Source organism: Chanodichthys erythropterus, chromosome 18 (genome assembly GCF_024489055.1).
Source record: "Chanodichthys erythropterus isolate Z2021 chromosome 18, ASM2448905v1, whole genome shotgun sequence".
NCBI lineage: Eukaryota > Metazoa > Chordata > Actinopteri > Cypriniformes > Xenocyprididae > Chanodichthys > Chanodichthys erythropterus.
The window spans coordinates 26,974,515-26,990,591 of NC_090238.1; the positions used below are offsets into that span (position 1 = coordinate 26,974,515).

At 36.6% G+C, this 16,077-nt stretch overlaps 1 protein-coding gene across 9 annotated transcripts in view; it reads right to left on the bottom strand.

The window, feature by feature from the left end:
• rps6ka1 (ribosomal protein S6 kinase a, polypeptide 1) overlaps positions 1-16,077 on the bottom strand; it is a 75,608-nt gene that overhangs the window by 8,217 nt on the left and 51,314 nt on the right. For 2 of the 9 annotated variants that reach the window (XM_067368504.1, XM_067368505.1), the window contains exons 3-9: positions 4,477-4,593; positions 2,561-2,642; positions 1,694-1,774; positions 723-802; positions 543-649; positions 322-359; positions 93-235 (exon numbers count right to left, since the gene is read on the bottom strand). In XM_067368504.1, the coding sequence (XP_067224605.1) occupies positions 93-235; positions 322-359; positions 543-649; positions 723-802; positions 1,694-1,774; positions 2,561-2,642; positions 4,477-4,593 (648 nt within the window). Of the gene's footprint in view, positions 1-92; positions 236-321; positions 360-542; positions 650-722; positions 803-1,693; positions 1,775-2,560; positions 2,643-4,476; positions 4,594-6,768; positions 7,122-9,700; positions 9,758-12,549; positions 12,705-16,077 lie in introns of those variants that run through there. The other 7 variants (XM_067368508.1, XM_067368506.1, XM_067368503.1 and 4 more) reach the window with 7 other exon arrangements.

Here is a 16,077-nt window from a genome sequence, read left to right on the forward strand (position 1 = left end):
GCAGAAAGCAACCATTAAATCCAAACAAATCGGACTCAATTTAAGTGACATCAAAGCAGGTTTTCTCAATTTCTATGTGAATCTAGACATACCATCAGTACCCCAAATGACCACCAGTCAGCGCTGTGGGTGTGTCCCTGCCGATTAACCACCTCTGGAGCCATGTATTCCACCGTCCCGCAGAAGGAGTAAGCCTTCTTCTCATGGTCGATAGCTTCCTTACACAGTCCAAAATCTGACAGAAATAACAAAACCAATTACACCAATTAAATAAAACACTTAATCTCTATCCTTTGATAAAGCACAGTGTTTTTATTGTACCTGTGAGTTTGATATGGCCCTCTTCATCCAGGAGGATGCTAGAAAATAGAACACAGAAATATGTTTGTAATGCCATTTTGAGTCAGTCAGGTTAAAATTACAGTAACTGAGGTCTTATCCAGCACAAGTTGAAGAATTCATGGTGTGTACATGTGTTTGTAAGGTCAAGTGTATGTCTTCAATGAGTTTATGTTCAATGTGTGTGTGTGTGTGTTAAGTACTTCTCAGGTTTGAGATCTCTGTAGATAATGCCGAGACCGTGTAGGTGATCTAGACCCAGTGCCAGCTCAGCCAGATAAAACTTCACATCTTCTTCTGTGAACATCACCTGCACACCAAAGAGACCGAGTGAATACAAAGGAGAAAAAGATATTGTGCTCATTGTTATGAGTATTATATACCTCTTTTGACAGCCTGGTGAATAGATCGCCCCCTCTGAGGAAGTCCAGAATCAGATAGAGTTTACCTTCAGTCTGAAAGGCTGAACACAAATAATGCGCTTACGACCAGTGTGTTAACAATGAAGTTTATCTGATCTGTTAGTAATTAATGATAAGCTACCACAGCTTCCTTTATAATATAAGGCTTCCTAGAAGGTAAATTGCATGACTGCAATGTTAAATTACTCAATATGAATGTAATGGACGACAACAACAACAACAACAACAACAACAACAACAACTGTACTCTTCACATTAATTAGAGGATGAGAATTATTCAGGAACACTGAATTAAAATTGTTTGATAATTCCTGCTTGATAAAATTTCAACAACAAGCTGTATTATCACGGACTTCCACTTCCACTCAAAGTGCCTTTTGTGTCATTTAAAGGGACAGTTGATCCAAAAATCATAACCATCATGTCATTAAAGCTTCAAAATCCCAAAGACCAAATTTTAAGTTGTTATTCACTAAATATCAGCCCATCCTGTGGAGTCAGTAGTAGTGCGATTTGTGACTGAATCATTGAATCAATTGATTCGACTGATTAATTGAAATGATCCAGCTCAGTCGGACTTCACTACTTCTTTCATAAACTTGTCAAGGAGAGTAAGGGTGGATGGCAAGGTTTTTAGTGAATAACAATTTAAACAAAGCTATCATGAGTCTTGGAATGGGCTGCTTTTGGGATACTTTAATGGTGCATCTGCAGTCCACATGCACTGAAATTACATGGGAAAGAAGAGACCAGTTCAGTCCTCAGAATCCCTCTTTTTTGATCCATGGAGTCATTAGGAATTTTGAATGACATGACAGTGAAAGCAAAGATGATATAATTTTCATTTTTGAGCAAACTATTATTTTAAAGAAGAGGAAATGGCATGACAAAATATTACAATGTCCCATAGAACAGATGTCACACTAACTCACCATAATGGAGTTTAACCACAAATGGATGGTTGACGTCTGCCAGGATGTCTCTCTCCATTTTAGTCCTCACACGATCTCTCACTGTGACAAGAACAAATTCACAGGGGTTTTGAGATTAAATACTTGGCCACAGCCAACATAAAGTCAAACTTCATCGAGTAATTTGACTTAATGCATTGTAAAATTGGGCAACAGTGCTAAAACACATCTGTAAAACCACCAAGCAAATCACAATTATGCAATTCATATATTCAAGAATGATAAGAGCCAAGCATTAAAACATTTTCTACTGTAAGTGACCAGTGAATCAGCAGATTCAGCTTAACAGAAGGATGTCTGAAGCAGAAGTTTATCTGATAGCATTTGTTTGTAGGAAGTGATGTTATCAGCTCTCACGAAAACATAAGATGCGTCCCAATTCACATGCTTGGGAGGTAGAAAGAGGGAACAACTGAGATTTCAGTAAACAGATACCTGAACTGAAAACCTCAGGTTTGTATGTATGGTGGGATTTTCTGTCATTGGGGTACATGCACGAAAAAAACAGGAAGTGAGCGTACCCACAGAGGAGTTACCGTTAACCTGCAACCTCAGTCAGAGTGGTATGCAAATTTGAAATTGAGGTAATATAACAAAACATTGTATTTACAGCATCTCACTATGAAAACAATTAAAAGCATGGTTGGTATAATACTCAGGGTTGTTATCTGTGGTTACACAGAAACTAGGAGTGACACTAGAGTAAAAAGAAATTAAACAGCCCAGGAGAACAATGTGAAATGAAAGTAGCTGTTGTTGAAGCACTGTTTATGTTAGCAAAGGAAGCTAGTGTGGTTTGTGGTGTGTGTGTTTACACTGATGCTGTACCTTTGAGTGTAGCCTTTCTCAGGACCTTCATGGCATAGAGTTGGTTATTGTCAGGAGGGGTTACCTTCCGTACCAAAAACACCTGTGCACACACACAAAAAAACATGTTTTCACTAAACAATTCAGTCACATTGTCTGCATCAGTTTTTGAAAATATTTAAAGAATGCTATTAAAGAATGTGCTATAAAAGCCCTGGTAAAAACTCACTCAGTTTTGCTGATAACACACATCAGAGTTGGGGGAAAAAAAAGAACTGTCTCTTTTCTAATTGATGAGTTAAAAAACTTCCTAAAGGAAGTTGAATTTGAATTGAATGACAGGAAGAGATCTTTAATGATTATATTCAACCTAGGTAAATATAATTGTTTATATATTCATTGCTAAATGTTGTAACATTTACTTAGAAAAAAGGTCCATAAATGTCATTAGCTGCATTTCCATTACCTTTCAAAATGTGCAAATTGAAATTGCGAATTGAAAAGACACCCAATGGAAACACGTCAATTTCGCAAAAACTCCCATATATCGCAAAAAAGTTTTTACGCTCACATAAGGTGGTTTCTCAGGCAATTTGAAAAAGGAATATTTCACAAAACTGCAATGGAAACAATCATTTAGAGGTCACCTGGCATATGTAAAAGTTACTTAAACCTACAAACATTCGTTTGCCATGTTTTTTGGAATGACTTATCACGAGAGGAGAAAATTATGTTTTAGTCGCATAACAACAGTTAATGGAAACGCTGTCATTTTTATTGACATTTAGAAAATATTGCAAAAGTTAAGCAAATCTATAATGGAAACCCGGCTATTGATATTTGAGTACCATTTAGTACTCTAGAGTTACATAACACTTTGCTTAACTACCATACTATGATGCATCATTGGAAAAATGAACTAGTCAAAACAATTTACCCAAAATATAACTTTGTCGCATGTGTCATTTGAACTGCATTAGTTCAACATCAGATAACTTCTGATAATTAATCAATATGAGATCAAATAAATGTTGGATTATTGTTTAAATAAAAAGAATGGCATGACTGGCATCTGAGGGCTACTTTGCTATTTTTGTCCCCCCCGGGGTAGTAGAGCAAATATGCAGTCTTCAAAAATGATGTTCTCTTGTCTTGACAAACTAAAAGACATAAAATGAAATTGGAACAACTGGAATGAAAAATATAGATTGTATTGCATGTTAGATTGCTTATTTTGATAAAATGCATGATCTATTCGAGTCCACGTCATACTGACAAGAAACTATACATCTAACCACAGGTCCAGAATAGTAGTTCCAACCACACAACTTTTTAAATGTTTGTATGTTACAACAGAACTTGCGACTACAGCTGGCTAACAATGCATTTGGGAAACTTATATCTTTCCAGATCATTTAGAGCATTCTGGAAGATTAGGCGTTCTTCTAACCTGGTTCATATAAGGAAAGTTAGGGTTCTTTTTTTTTTTATTGATTTTTTTAAGAATATAAATAATAAAAAAATATATTTTAAAAAATACAATGTACTATTCTACATTCTAAAGTTCAAATTTGATCCTATTTTGCATCTTGAATTCAAATTTAGAAATGGAATTATAAGTTTTAAGGCATTCTCTATTCAATTCTCTATACTGGATGGTACATAACCCAGACACAGGTGATAGGTGTGTTGTTGGGAGGATTACCAATTTTCACATTCATTCTTGTTTGCTCTGGTCCAGAGCAGTGAAACCATGGTCAACCCTCTGAACATCTATACAAAATCACCATTAACCAGTCTTTGCTTTTGAAAATTGCCGTCACAGTTTCAGCAGCATCTCACACACCAAAGCCGACAAACACAAGACGTCTATTAACAGATGTAGCAGTACAGAAGCGTCTTCCTTTTAAAGTTTGTGCATATGAGAGTATATTTACCTTTCCAAAGGAGCCCTGCCCCAGCACTTTGAGCAGCTCAAACTGTGAGGGGTCTGCCTTCTCTGCCCCCTCCTTAACCACATGTGTGATGTTGATCTCCTTGATCTCACCATCTTCCTACAACACAAGAGACAGAAATGGATATCAACCACAGAAATATCAGGGTAGTTGGCATAAAATATGTAATATCAAACCCAGCATATCAGACCATCTGATTGGTCAGGAAGACAAGCTTGATTATTAAAGCTTAAAGCTGGGTTAAGTGAACATAATATCCTATGCATGAGGACACTGAACAATGGGCGATTTGCTTTAATCATTTCACAGTAACCGCTTGAGTGGATTACCATGTATATGTCACAGAACAACGCACGCTATTTCAAGATTTAATCAATACCACTGAAGACAAATATCTCCAGTTGCCGGAGCAACATTATGAGATCCAAATGAGACTCAGACTCAAGGGGGGGATTCCACTTACCACAAAGCGCCCCCTGCAGGAGATAAAGTGTATTCAAATGTTTATATAATATTTATAATAGAGATTTTTTTTCAGGGATCAGTCGCATTTAGTTTGAATTGAAACTGCAACTTATGAATTATCAGCCAAGAACATTAAGGTACCACCACTTGTTATTCAATGGTTATTTTGCAAGTTTCAGCAGCAGGGGTGCAGATGAGAAGCTCATGCAATTTAAAGCCACAAAGAAAAACAATCAGAATGTGTTATCAGTTTATTCGTAACTAAAGCTAGTACATGATAGAAAGATGCTGGAAATAAAGTGCTATATGTAACATTTCCTCTGTGACGAGAGAAAGAGAGAAATAGAGAGGGCGAAACATGTTTGGGAGGAAATGGTTAATGGGTGATATAAAATTAAACACTGAATTCTGAGAACCTGGCTGGTACAATACAAGCACACAAACAATAGCATTAAACCCAGTTAGACTAATATCAGAAAAACAGCTGCTTGTACACAACCCATAATGCTGACTAATTCTCTTTTAAAATCATCACTGGAATGGAAACAATATATAAATCATTTAAAAGAATAGTTCAATCAAATCATCATTTACTCACCCTCAAGCCATTCTAAAATATGTATGCCTTTCTTTCTTGTGTGAAATGCAAAAGAAGATATTGTGAGAAATGTCTCATACAAAGGAAGTCCATGGAAGTCAATGGTCATTCAAAGTGGTTTGGTTAACAACACTCATCAAAAATATCTTTTTGTTCCACAGCAGAAAGTATGTCATAAAGGTTTGGAACAACATGAGGGCAAGTAAATTATGACAATTTTCATTTTTGATTGAACTACCCATTTATTGTTGTGGCAGATACTGCAGCTGATATGTGTGTTACGTACAGTTTTATGGTTTATGTACACGCCTGGTTTCACAATCAGGGCTTAGATTAAGCCAGGATTAGGCCTTAGCTTTCATAAACATGCCTTAGAAAAAACATTACTGGAGTGTATCTTGAGACAAAACAATGGCATTGACTTATTTTAAGATATGTCAATACAAGCTGCTTTCAACGAAAGCAGCTCAAACATGCATTTTAAAAATTAAGCTAAATTAATATTTATCTGAAGATCTTGCAAAACAAACAACAGTCTACAGCATGTAATAAATGCTAGCCAAGGTGGATTTTAGGAATCTGAGATACTGCTGGTTCAGTCAGATTCATTTATTAATTTCTTTGTGGTTAAAATAATATTTTGAATTACTATTACATCAACAAATTGTTATTATTCTCATTATTTTGCACATTTACTTCAAAAGGCTCGCCGTTTTATCAATGTATGAAAAGCGTTTATTTTTCGATGGCAATTTGTTGTACTTTTCATACAAAACTCAAGTTAGCTTAAAAAAGGAAGTTTTTTTTTATTTGACAGGTTTTAGAGTGTTGCTGTCACAAGCAGCATGAAAAAAAAAAAAATCTAGAGAGAGAGAAAGAAAGAAAAACAACCACAGCCAAGTGTCACAAAGCTTCGAGACATATTTCATAGGTGTTCTCAAGCAGATACACCAGACGAAAGACGCGCTTGATGTCTTTTCTTAAAAAGGATAACAAAATTCCAGTCAATAACATCTTATCTGAATGTTTGACTTCAAGCTATTAATTTCAGAAGAGTATGATTACAGAAACTTGTGTTTATCTGACAACCAGTGTGGCCCAATTCAACAAAACAAATGTGACATTTCCTTCTCTCACCAAACAATCACCCTTAACAACAACAACAAACAACAACTCCTCTACAAAGCAATATACTGTGTGTGCGCACTGACCGGTGTCCATGTTGTATGTTCATCGGTTAAAGCTGCACTAGATGGAGCCGAGTTCGTGGTGCTGTTCGTCTCCTCACTGGACTGAGTGACATTCGCTAAAGTCTTACTGTGCTGCCGCTTGAACAGGTAGAGAGTCAATAACTGACTGACTTTAAACTTCCTCTTCTCTTTCTCCATCTCTTCATCCCTCCTCTAGCCAGGGCATTCCACTGTTACCCCCATCTGCCTGCAGTCGGGGCAGCCATAGACAACAAAACTCATCCCAGAGAGGGAGCGAGCAAGGTCTGGCCGTGCGTGTGAATGTGAGTATGGGACTGAGGGTGTGTGCTCTGCCCTGCTCAACAACTAAAGTAGGCAGGAAGAGGAAGGAAGAGACAGACCTGAAAACAGAACTGGTGAGAGAAAAAAAACAGAAAGAGCTAGAGAGAGAGAGAGAGAGGGAGGATGTGACAAATAATGTGTGTCAGAAGGACTAATAAAGTTAGATAGAGGAAATAAAATATTTTAAACCACTTTATTATATAATAATATATTATATTATATTATATTATATAATATATACATATATATACATATACACAAATATATATATATATATATATATATATATTATATATATATATATATATATATATATATATATATATATTATTACATGTGAGCTGCATCTGGGTCAAATTTTGCTGTGATAGCATTAAAAGTTACAGCATTTGGAACCAAGGTAGCCTTTTTGTTTAGCCCTTGATTTTAGTTAACACTTAAATAACAAATTGTATGCAAACCTGTAAGCTGCACCTCAGGCAGTTTTTGCATTAACTTCTAAATGTTTTTACTCCAATTCGTTGTTGAAATATAATCATTTCTACACAGTGGCTGTTATTTTAACATCAGATTTATTTAAACATACATGAAATAGGCTAATCAGGATATCACTAAAAGATTAAGTAAAATAATGAATATATTGGCTTATACAGTGCATATATTAAGCGAAAGAGTTCATTTCTCTAGTGAACTAACAAGCTGTGAACACTGAATGGCTTTTCTGAGGTAAATGCATCATGACATATTGTTGAATACGGACGCTTTCATTGATGTCTTTCCACCGTTGAAACACTGAATGAGCGATTACATGAGATATGACCGTTTCAGTAAGTTGTACTGAATCTTGCAACATACCTTCAGATGTTCTTTCATGTTTATTCTGTAACTAGTATTAAGGAGGAAGAGATGAACACATTCACTTGCGCTCCGCGCTCGCTCGCCCGGTTGAACTGAGGCGCCTGTACAGTGATCTGTCACCCCACATCAAAGCACGTCAAAATGGCATTTTCTGTTTAAACTTCATGATTTCGTGGACAGAATTTGAAGGATGACACTTTGTTTCTTATCGAAAGTAACAAAACGCAGAGCTTATTGCGGTTATTGGTGGTGAATATTGGTTGCAATGTAATGCTTCGGTACACACGTGCACCGTACCGAAAGCCCTGTACCGAAACGGTTCGGTACAAATGCGTGTACCGTTACACCCATAGAATCTGCTGTAAATAATGTGCCATTTTCTACAATCTGAGCATGTTTCATGAAACTACGAGCAAAAGCATTACAAATGCCGCATCTGTATGTCATTTACATATGGGTCTTGGAAGCTTCACATACAAAAACTCGCTCAAGTTTAGTCAAAGCCCAAAACAATTACGCCTGTTGTATTCTACTCCATGAGAACTTTCAAATGACATACGACACATGATTATCTGAGCTGTATGATGTTGTCGTCACATTGCAGTACATAGCCTATTTCAAAAAAGTATTTTTTGAAACATTTGAAATAACGCAGCACTACTTAGAAGTTAATCAATTTTGTAACATTCATTGTAAAGTTCAGACTCTAAGCTTTCAGATGACATCTATTTTGTGTTGATCAAGGCATTCGTTTTGAAAAATATACTTAATATTTTCATAGCTAGGTGGCGCCGGCGAGCGGTACACTTCGGTTTACTTTAGAGGAACTACTCAACACTCGTTAAGGGTGTTTAAAGTAGTTAGATGCATTACAAAGTTTCTAAGCTTTAAAATGATACCCATTTTGTTATTCCTGTCAGTGGTTGCTTAGTAATTTGATTTTTTACAGGAGGTGGTGTACCACCGACGTTTAAAGGGTTAATTGATAAATATCTTTGCCATGCTTAAATGCATTTGCCAGCAAAGTCTACACCTGCTTTGTACAAAGTTTGGTGAAGATTGGACGAACAGCCTAGGGGAAGTTTGAAAAAGTAGGTTTTTCAGGAAAATTAAATGCTTATATTTTAGCCTTCATGGTTCCAGAGAACCAAATAAATAAATAAATAAATAAATATAGCGACGTAATGTCTGACAGATGTGTGTCTAGCCGCCTGAGTAATAGGGGGATTTCAGACCATCCCACCAAGTTTGGTGTCTCTAATAAGAAAATGTAAGAATAATATGAAAATTGGAACAAATACAATATAGGGTTACAAATACAATATTGGACACTTAAAAAAGAACAAATGAATGAAAAAACAAAGAACAAGCAAGAAAGAATGAAAACTACACAGAACCAGAAAACGAAGAATGTAGCTGAATGTCTGTTTCCGTCGGGTGGACACTAAATTGCTCATCCTGTGCCATTATGCTTGGCTGATTTCCCCTTTCAGTGTTCTCCTCCCTCACCATCAACTGAGCTAATAATACAGTGGTGCTTTAAAACACAGGTTCTTCCTCTGACCCTGACCACTTCAGCCTGATATTACAAGAGGAAGTCATAATCAGAAGAAACAACAAACACTCAGGACGGCTCAGAGTTTGTGGCATGCTCTCTTCCTTTACTGTAAATCCTGTTAGAACCCCAGCTTGACAGACAGTATGATAGAGCTCAGAGGAAAACAGGTGGCAGCAGAAAGATCAGGGATCTTACCTTCACATTAATGTCAGCAAACTCTCTCTCTACCCAGGTAATCTGTGACTTGAACTGCTTATGTGGGGTTGGGAGAAAAAAAGTGACAGAGAAAAATCAAACTGAGGACAAAACGACTCTTTGTATTTACACTTCCGTTCCTGTGCACTGATGAACCACTTCAGAAATCAAGAATATTTTCTCCACCAAAGTTTTTATAGTTAAAGGGATAGTGCACCCAAAACTCAAAATCATGTCATACGCTTTCTGTGTCACAAAGAGAAAGACTGAAATTATCTTCCACCCCAGTGTGTTTATGTCAGTGAGTTGAACACTCGAGCACTAGATCAGTCAGGTTAGCAAATGAATCGTTCAGGGTAGTTTGTGAAATTGATTAATTTAAAAGTTCCTAATAAAATGAAAGATTTATTTACAATTAAAGTTCAGATTCAGATTAAACTTCGGCCTGTTTCTCACATAAAGCTATCATGTGACTTCAGAAGACTTACAGTTGAGCTCAAAAGTTTACATACACTTGCAGTATCTGCAAAAATATAATTTTAACAAAATAAGAAAGATAATAAAAATTGCATGTTATTTTTTATTTAGTACTGTCCTGAATAAACTATTTCACATAACAAATGTTTACATAAAATCCACAAGACAAAAAAAAAAAAAAAAGCTGAATTTATAAAATGTGCTGAATGTATTCATTCTCAATACAGTGTGTGGTTACCTGGATGATCCGCGACTGGTTGTTTATGAGTCTCTTGATTGTCCTGAGCAGTTAAACTTACCATATTCTTCAGAAAAATCCTCCAGGTCCTGCAAATTCTTTGGCTTTCCAGCATCTTCTGCATATTTGAACCCTTTCCCGCAGTGACTGAATCTTTTCGCACTGAGGACAATTGAGGGACTCAAACACAACTATTAAAAAAGGTTCAAACATTCACTGATGCTCCAGAAGGAAACACGATGCATTAAAAATCAGGGGGTGAAAACTTGAGAGGATGTGCAAGTTTTTCTTATTTTGTTTAAAGATCATATTTTTTTTCATTTAGTACTTCAGAAGATGCTTGCATGTTTCCCAGAAGACAAAAAAAGTACTATTTATCCCGTTCATCCAATTCAAAAAGTTTATATCCCCGACTTAATGCATCGTGTTTCCTTCTGGAGCATCAGTGAATGTTTGCAGCTTCTTTAACAGTTGTTTGAGTCCCTCAATTGTCCTCAGTGTGAAAAGATGGACCTCAAAATCATTCAGTCACTGCTGGAAAGGGTTCAAATATGCAGAAGATGCTGGAAAACCAAAGAATTTGCAGGACCTGGAGGATTTTTCTGAAGAACAGAGCACAGTTTAACTGCTCAGGACAAACAAGGGACTCATGAACAACCATCACAAAACAAAAACACAGTCATGGATCACCCAGGTATTAAGAGTATACACAGTATTAAGAATCAAGGGTATGTAAACTTTTGAACTGGGTCATTTTTATAAATTCAGCTTTTTTTTTTTTTTTTTGTTCTGTGGACTATATGTAAACATCTGTTATGTGAAATAGTTTATTCAGGACAGTACTAAATAAAAAATAACATTTTTAAGCAATTTTTATGATCCTTCTTATTTTGTTAAAACGTTTAACAATTTTGCAGATTCTGCAAGGGGTATGTAAACTTTCAAGCTTAACTGTATATAGTGGTAACACTTTACACTAAGGTTCATTAGTTAACATTAGTTCATTAATTAACATGAACTGCATTTTTTAATCTTTGTTAAATGTTCATTTCAATATTTACTAATACATTATTAAAATCTTGTTAACATTAGTTAATACACTGTGAACTAACATGAACAAACAACTGTATTTTCATTAAATAATGTTAATGAAGATTAGTAAATATAGTAACAAATGTATTGCTAATGGTTAGTTCATGTTAGTTAATACATTAATTAACATTTAACTAATAAAGCTTACTGTAAAGATGAGAATGAATAGTGGGTCGTATGACCTAATAGAATAGAGTCAGTCAAATGCTGTAGGGAAGAACTGAATATGGTCGTTCGTTCAGTGTTGAAACTAAACAAATTGTATCATTCGAAACTTCCTGTTTGAGCTGAAGGTTGACAGAAAGAGGCAGAAACTTTTCTAATAATCTCTTTCTGCAGTCTCTCTTGCATTCAACACTGACTTTAACACCTTTAACATCTATGCAAATTATATGAAACTTATTTGATCTTTCACTTTACTTTCACTCTGCTTCAAAATGACCACTATCACAACACAAACAGCAAAAGGAGAAAACAGATGCACAAAAAGCTCTTCCGCTGTCATTAGTCTCACATCTTATTTTGTAATAGCAGTGAGCACATCTCTGTAAGCTCTCCAGTACGTGATAAAAAGATTCATGTTTTCGACAGAATTTTTAACTAAAGGATTAATATTAAAGTGAAACCACACAAGATTTAACACCCAATATTTCTCGCAACACTAAGCAACCCATGAAGCTTCAGGCTGCAGCTTTTGCATTGTAAACCAGAGGCTTCCTGTTGCAGAAATTTTCAAACCAGAAGTTTGGTCAAACAGAAAAGTCATACTGAAACAGCTTACAAATGAGGGATGTGCCCACAAAGAAAAAAAAAATCTCGTTTACAAAAAAAAAACAAAAAACACACCTGTAGAACAAGAAAATTTCAAACGCAAATGATGCTTTAGTAAAACACACAGACTTTCTCTCATTCCCAACCACAACTGAAAAGAGCGGGTAACACAGGCGAGATTATGCGTTTCCTGTCCCTCTCATCTCATCCCAAACAAACCTCTCTACTATACTTCTTTCGGTCCCCTCAGATAAAGGACAAGTACACTTGCCTGTTGCATGCGTGGCTTGGTGCGGAAGATATGCCTCCACATCTCCACCCTGACCCATGTCACTGAGGACAGATGCTGTCCGTCACAGAGCTCTCTGTCTTTCTCTCTCTCTCTCTCTCACACACACAGACCTCTTGAGGTTTGAGAAATGAGGAAATATAAAAAAAACGTATGGGCTAGAAGGGTCATGTGTATTTAGATGAGGGTAGAAAGTAGGAAATGGTGAAACTTCAGAGAAAAATAACACGTCAACCTGAGTCACTCAATTCCTTTCTTTGTATTGAAATGGACGTGTTTCCACACTCCGATGGCTTTAGCTGAGGAAGTAAGTAGTTGGTAATATCCCCACCACTTGCGCAATCTATGAGCATCTCTAATTGTTGAAGGGTTTCCATTTCTTTTGAGTGTTATAATAAGCTATTTCAGGCCTGGTTTCACAGACAGGGCTCAGAATAAGCCAGGATTAGGCCTTAGTTCAATTAGAACATAGAAAGAAAAACACATTACTGGTGTGTATCTTGATACAAAACAATGTAAGTTGCTTACATTTAAAACAGCCAAAACATGCATTTTAGTCTAGGACTAGCTTAAGCCTTGTTTGTGAAACCGGAGGTTTGATGCGCGCTCCGCTGATTCAAAACAAAAGATTAGTTATGCTTCGAAGCATCATGAATCATTGCTTTGAAATCGCCCATCACTAGATATTGTTGAATAAAGTCGTGTTTTTTGGTGCACAAAAAGTATTCTTGTCGCTTCATAACATTAAGGTTGAACCACTGTAGTCACATGAACTGTTTTAAATAAGTCTTTAGTAGCTTTCTGGCTGTTTGAAAGTGTTAATTATCTTGCTGGCAATGGAGGCCTCACTGAGCCATCAGATTTTATCAAAAATATCTTAATTTGTGTTCCCAAGATGAATGAATGTCTTACGGGTGTGGAACGACATGAGGGTGAGTAATTAATGACAGAATTTTCATTTTTGGGTGAACTAACCCTTTAAAAGGTAAAAATGTAAATGTAAATAATTGATCAATTCTGGGTCTAATGATAGCAGATTTAGGGATAAAGTAAAATTTGAATTGATTAGAAAGAATGATTATTCAGTCAAATCATGTGTCAACGAAATTTGGCACAATGATAGAGGACAGTCCCAACATTAACCACATCTAATTTGGAATCTCTAGCTCAATCCCTCTAGCGCCACCACCTGTCCAAAGTTTCACTCATGTTTATGCTAATAATTTTTGAACCACAAAGGCTAGAAAAGAATTTTTCGGATATTTTGATTTTTTCAAACTCATCCTAGATGGTTTGCAGACCATGCTGGCAAAAAATTTAGCTTCCAATACGCCAGCCATTCTTGAAAAATTTGTGAACGAATTTTACATAGCGCTTGTGAAAACAGATGTGAGGTTGTATCTCAGTGCTTTATCGCATTTGGACCAAACTTGGAACATGTCCTCACAAGCATGATCCGAGGCAATGTTCAGTGTTTCGGCACAGTGCCACCTAGTGGTCCGGAAAAATGGCCATTTTTGCTTGTAACTTCTGAATCGTTTGGCCAAAAATCATATAAGTGGTCTTTCGGGGCAATATGCCAACTCCAGTGATATCTAATCCAAATATCCCATGTCAGCCTTTTTGAATTTTGTAGAAAAATATTGTATTTCACGAATGCATGAATGTATCGCTATGAAACTTGGTATGGGTCAAAGCTATGAAGGAGTCTGAGAAGTTTCGGACCAGCGCCACCTAATGGTGAAAAACATTTACTTTGGATGTGGTTGACTTATTTTCACAGAAGACATCTCCTTAGATTCCTGAATCCTTACCAAAATTGCTAGGTTTCACTTTGTAATTAGTGCACCGTTGTGATGTAGTCTTTAAACAACTTTTGCGAAAATCTTTGAAACTGTTGGTTGAGACGGAAACACCATAGGAAAATCGAAAACATATGTCGTTGGCTAAACACCAAATGTCACATTTTTGATAGTAAGTGGCAAAAAAATGCAATCAAAGTCATGCATGGGTCATTTTTTTTTATGTGCTCATAAATATAAATGTCTACAAATCCTTAACAAATTGGAAAAATTTTCACCAACTTTGACACTTATGTATGGGCACACTCTGAGGACACAAAAAATTGGTGGGATTGTGTCACTTGGTGGTGCTATAAGTGAACAAAACATGAAATTGCCACTAACTGCAATATAGTATTATGATTATAAATTGCTATATTTTATGAATGCATTGGTGTATCATAACAAAACTCGGTATGTGCCATCGGCACCATGCCCTGAAGGTTCTCAAAGTTCCAAGACAGCTCCACCTTGTGGTCAAAAGTTATAAATTTAAAAAAATGCTAATAGCTTTTGATTAATTTAGCCCATTGCCATGAAACTGGTCTTAATATATTCCCTGGGTCATGCCAAGAACATCGATACCAATGTTGCCATAGTTGTCTAAGCCATATTCCGCATGAACAAAATCGATGAAATTAAGCCAAAAGACTCTGTATTTGACTTTGTATCAAAAGAGATTGTATTTCTCCAATGCTTTGTCATACTGATGCCAAACTTTGCATGTGTCAGTGACATCTTACTGTGACCACACCACATCATTGGAATATATTAAAATGTAATTTATTCCTGTGATGGCAAAGCTGAATTTTCAGCATAATTACTCCAGGCTTCAGTGTCACATGATCCTTCAGAAATCATTCTGATATGCTGATTTGCTACTCAAGAAACGTTTCTTAACATCACAGTTGAAAATGGTTATGCTGCTCAACCTAATCAATATTCATGAGCCTTTACCAGCAAACTGAGCATATCGTGACTTCCCAACAAGCATGTCTACACCTTCCCTTCTCATTTTTAAAAACAAAATGATGCCCATGGTCAAGCAGTCTGCACTGCTGCTGCCCAACATCACGCCCTGACAAACTTGACTACAGAGTCTTCAAAACCATCTGAATGCAACAGTCACAGCTCCGAGTGTGTTGCTAAGCAGCGAGTGCCGCGGAGTCGGCGGGAGAGCTGCACGCGACTCGTCTCTTTGTGCGGCCACCTGTTGCACTGGGTCTACAGAACTGCTCATTCCAAACAAAAACGTGCATGCAGCTGGTGTGTGAGTGGAAGCGATATGCACTGGTCACGCCAATAATCTGGCAAAAGGGCTCAGAAAGGCTTAAGAATTAATTGGCAGACATGAAGTGGGAAAAACAGTTTGAGCCTCTTTGATCAGTGAAAGGTGTTTATGAATATGTATGCTACCCCTCATTAACTGAGTGAATAAACATGAGCTTCTAATAGTCTGGTTGGGCTAGTTGTAAGTGGCAACACTTCATAGTAAGAGCTTCTGAGAGGCATTGTTCTAGTGTCTGGAACGAGCGAATGGGTGCTGCTGCTGCAACGCATTAACTGGCCGCTAGAGGGCAGTGCAAGGCCGGTGTAATCTAAATTCAAAAGGCTGTGTAATTTAAGCATCTTAGTAAATATTTCAACATGCTTTATACAAAAAAAAAAT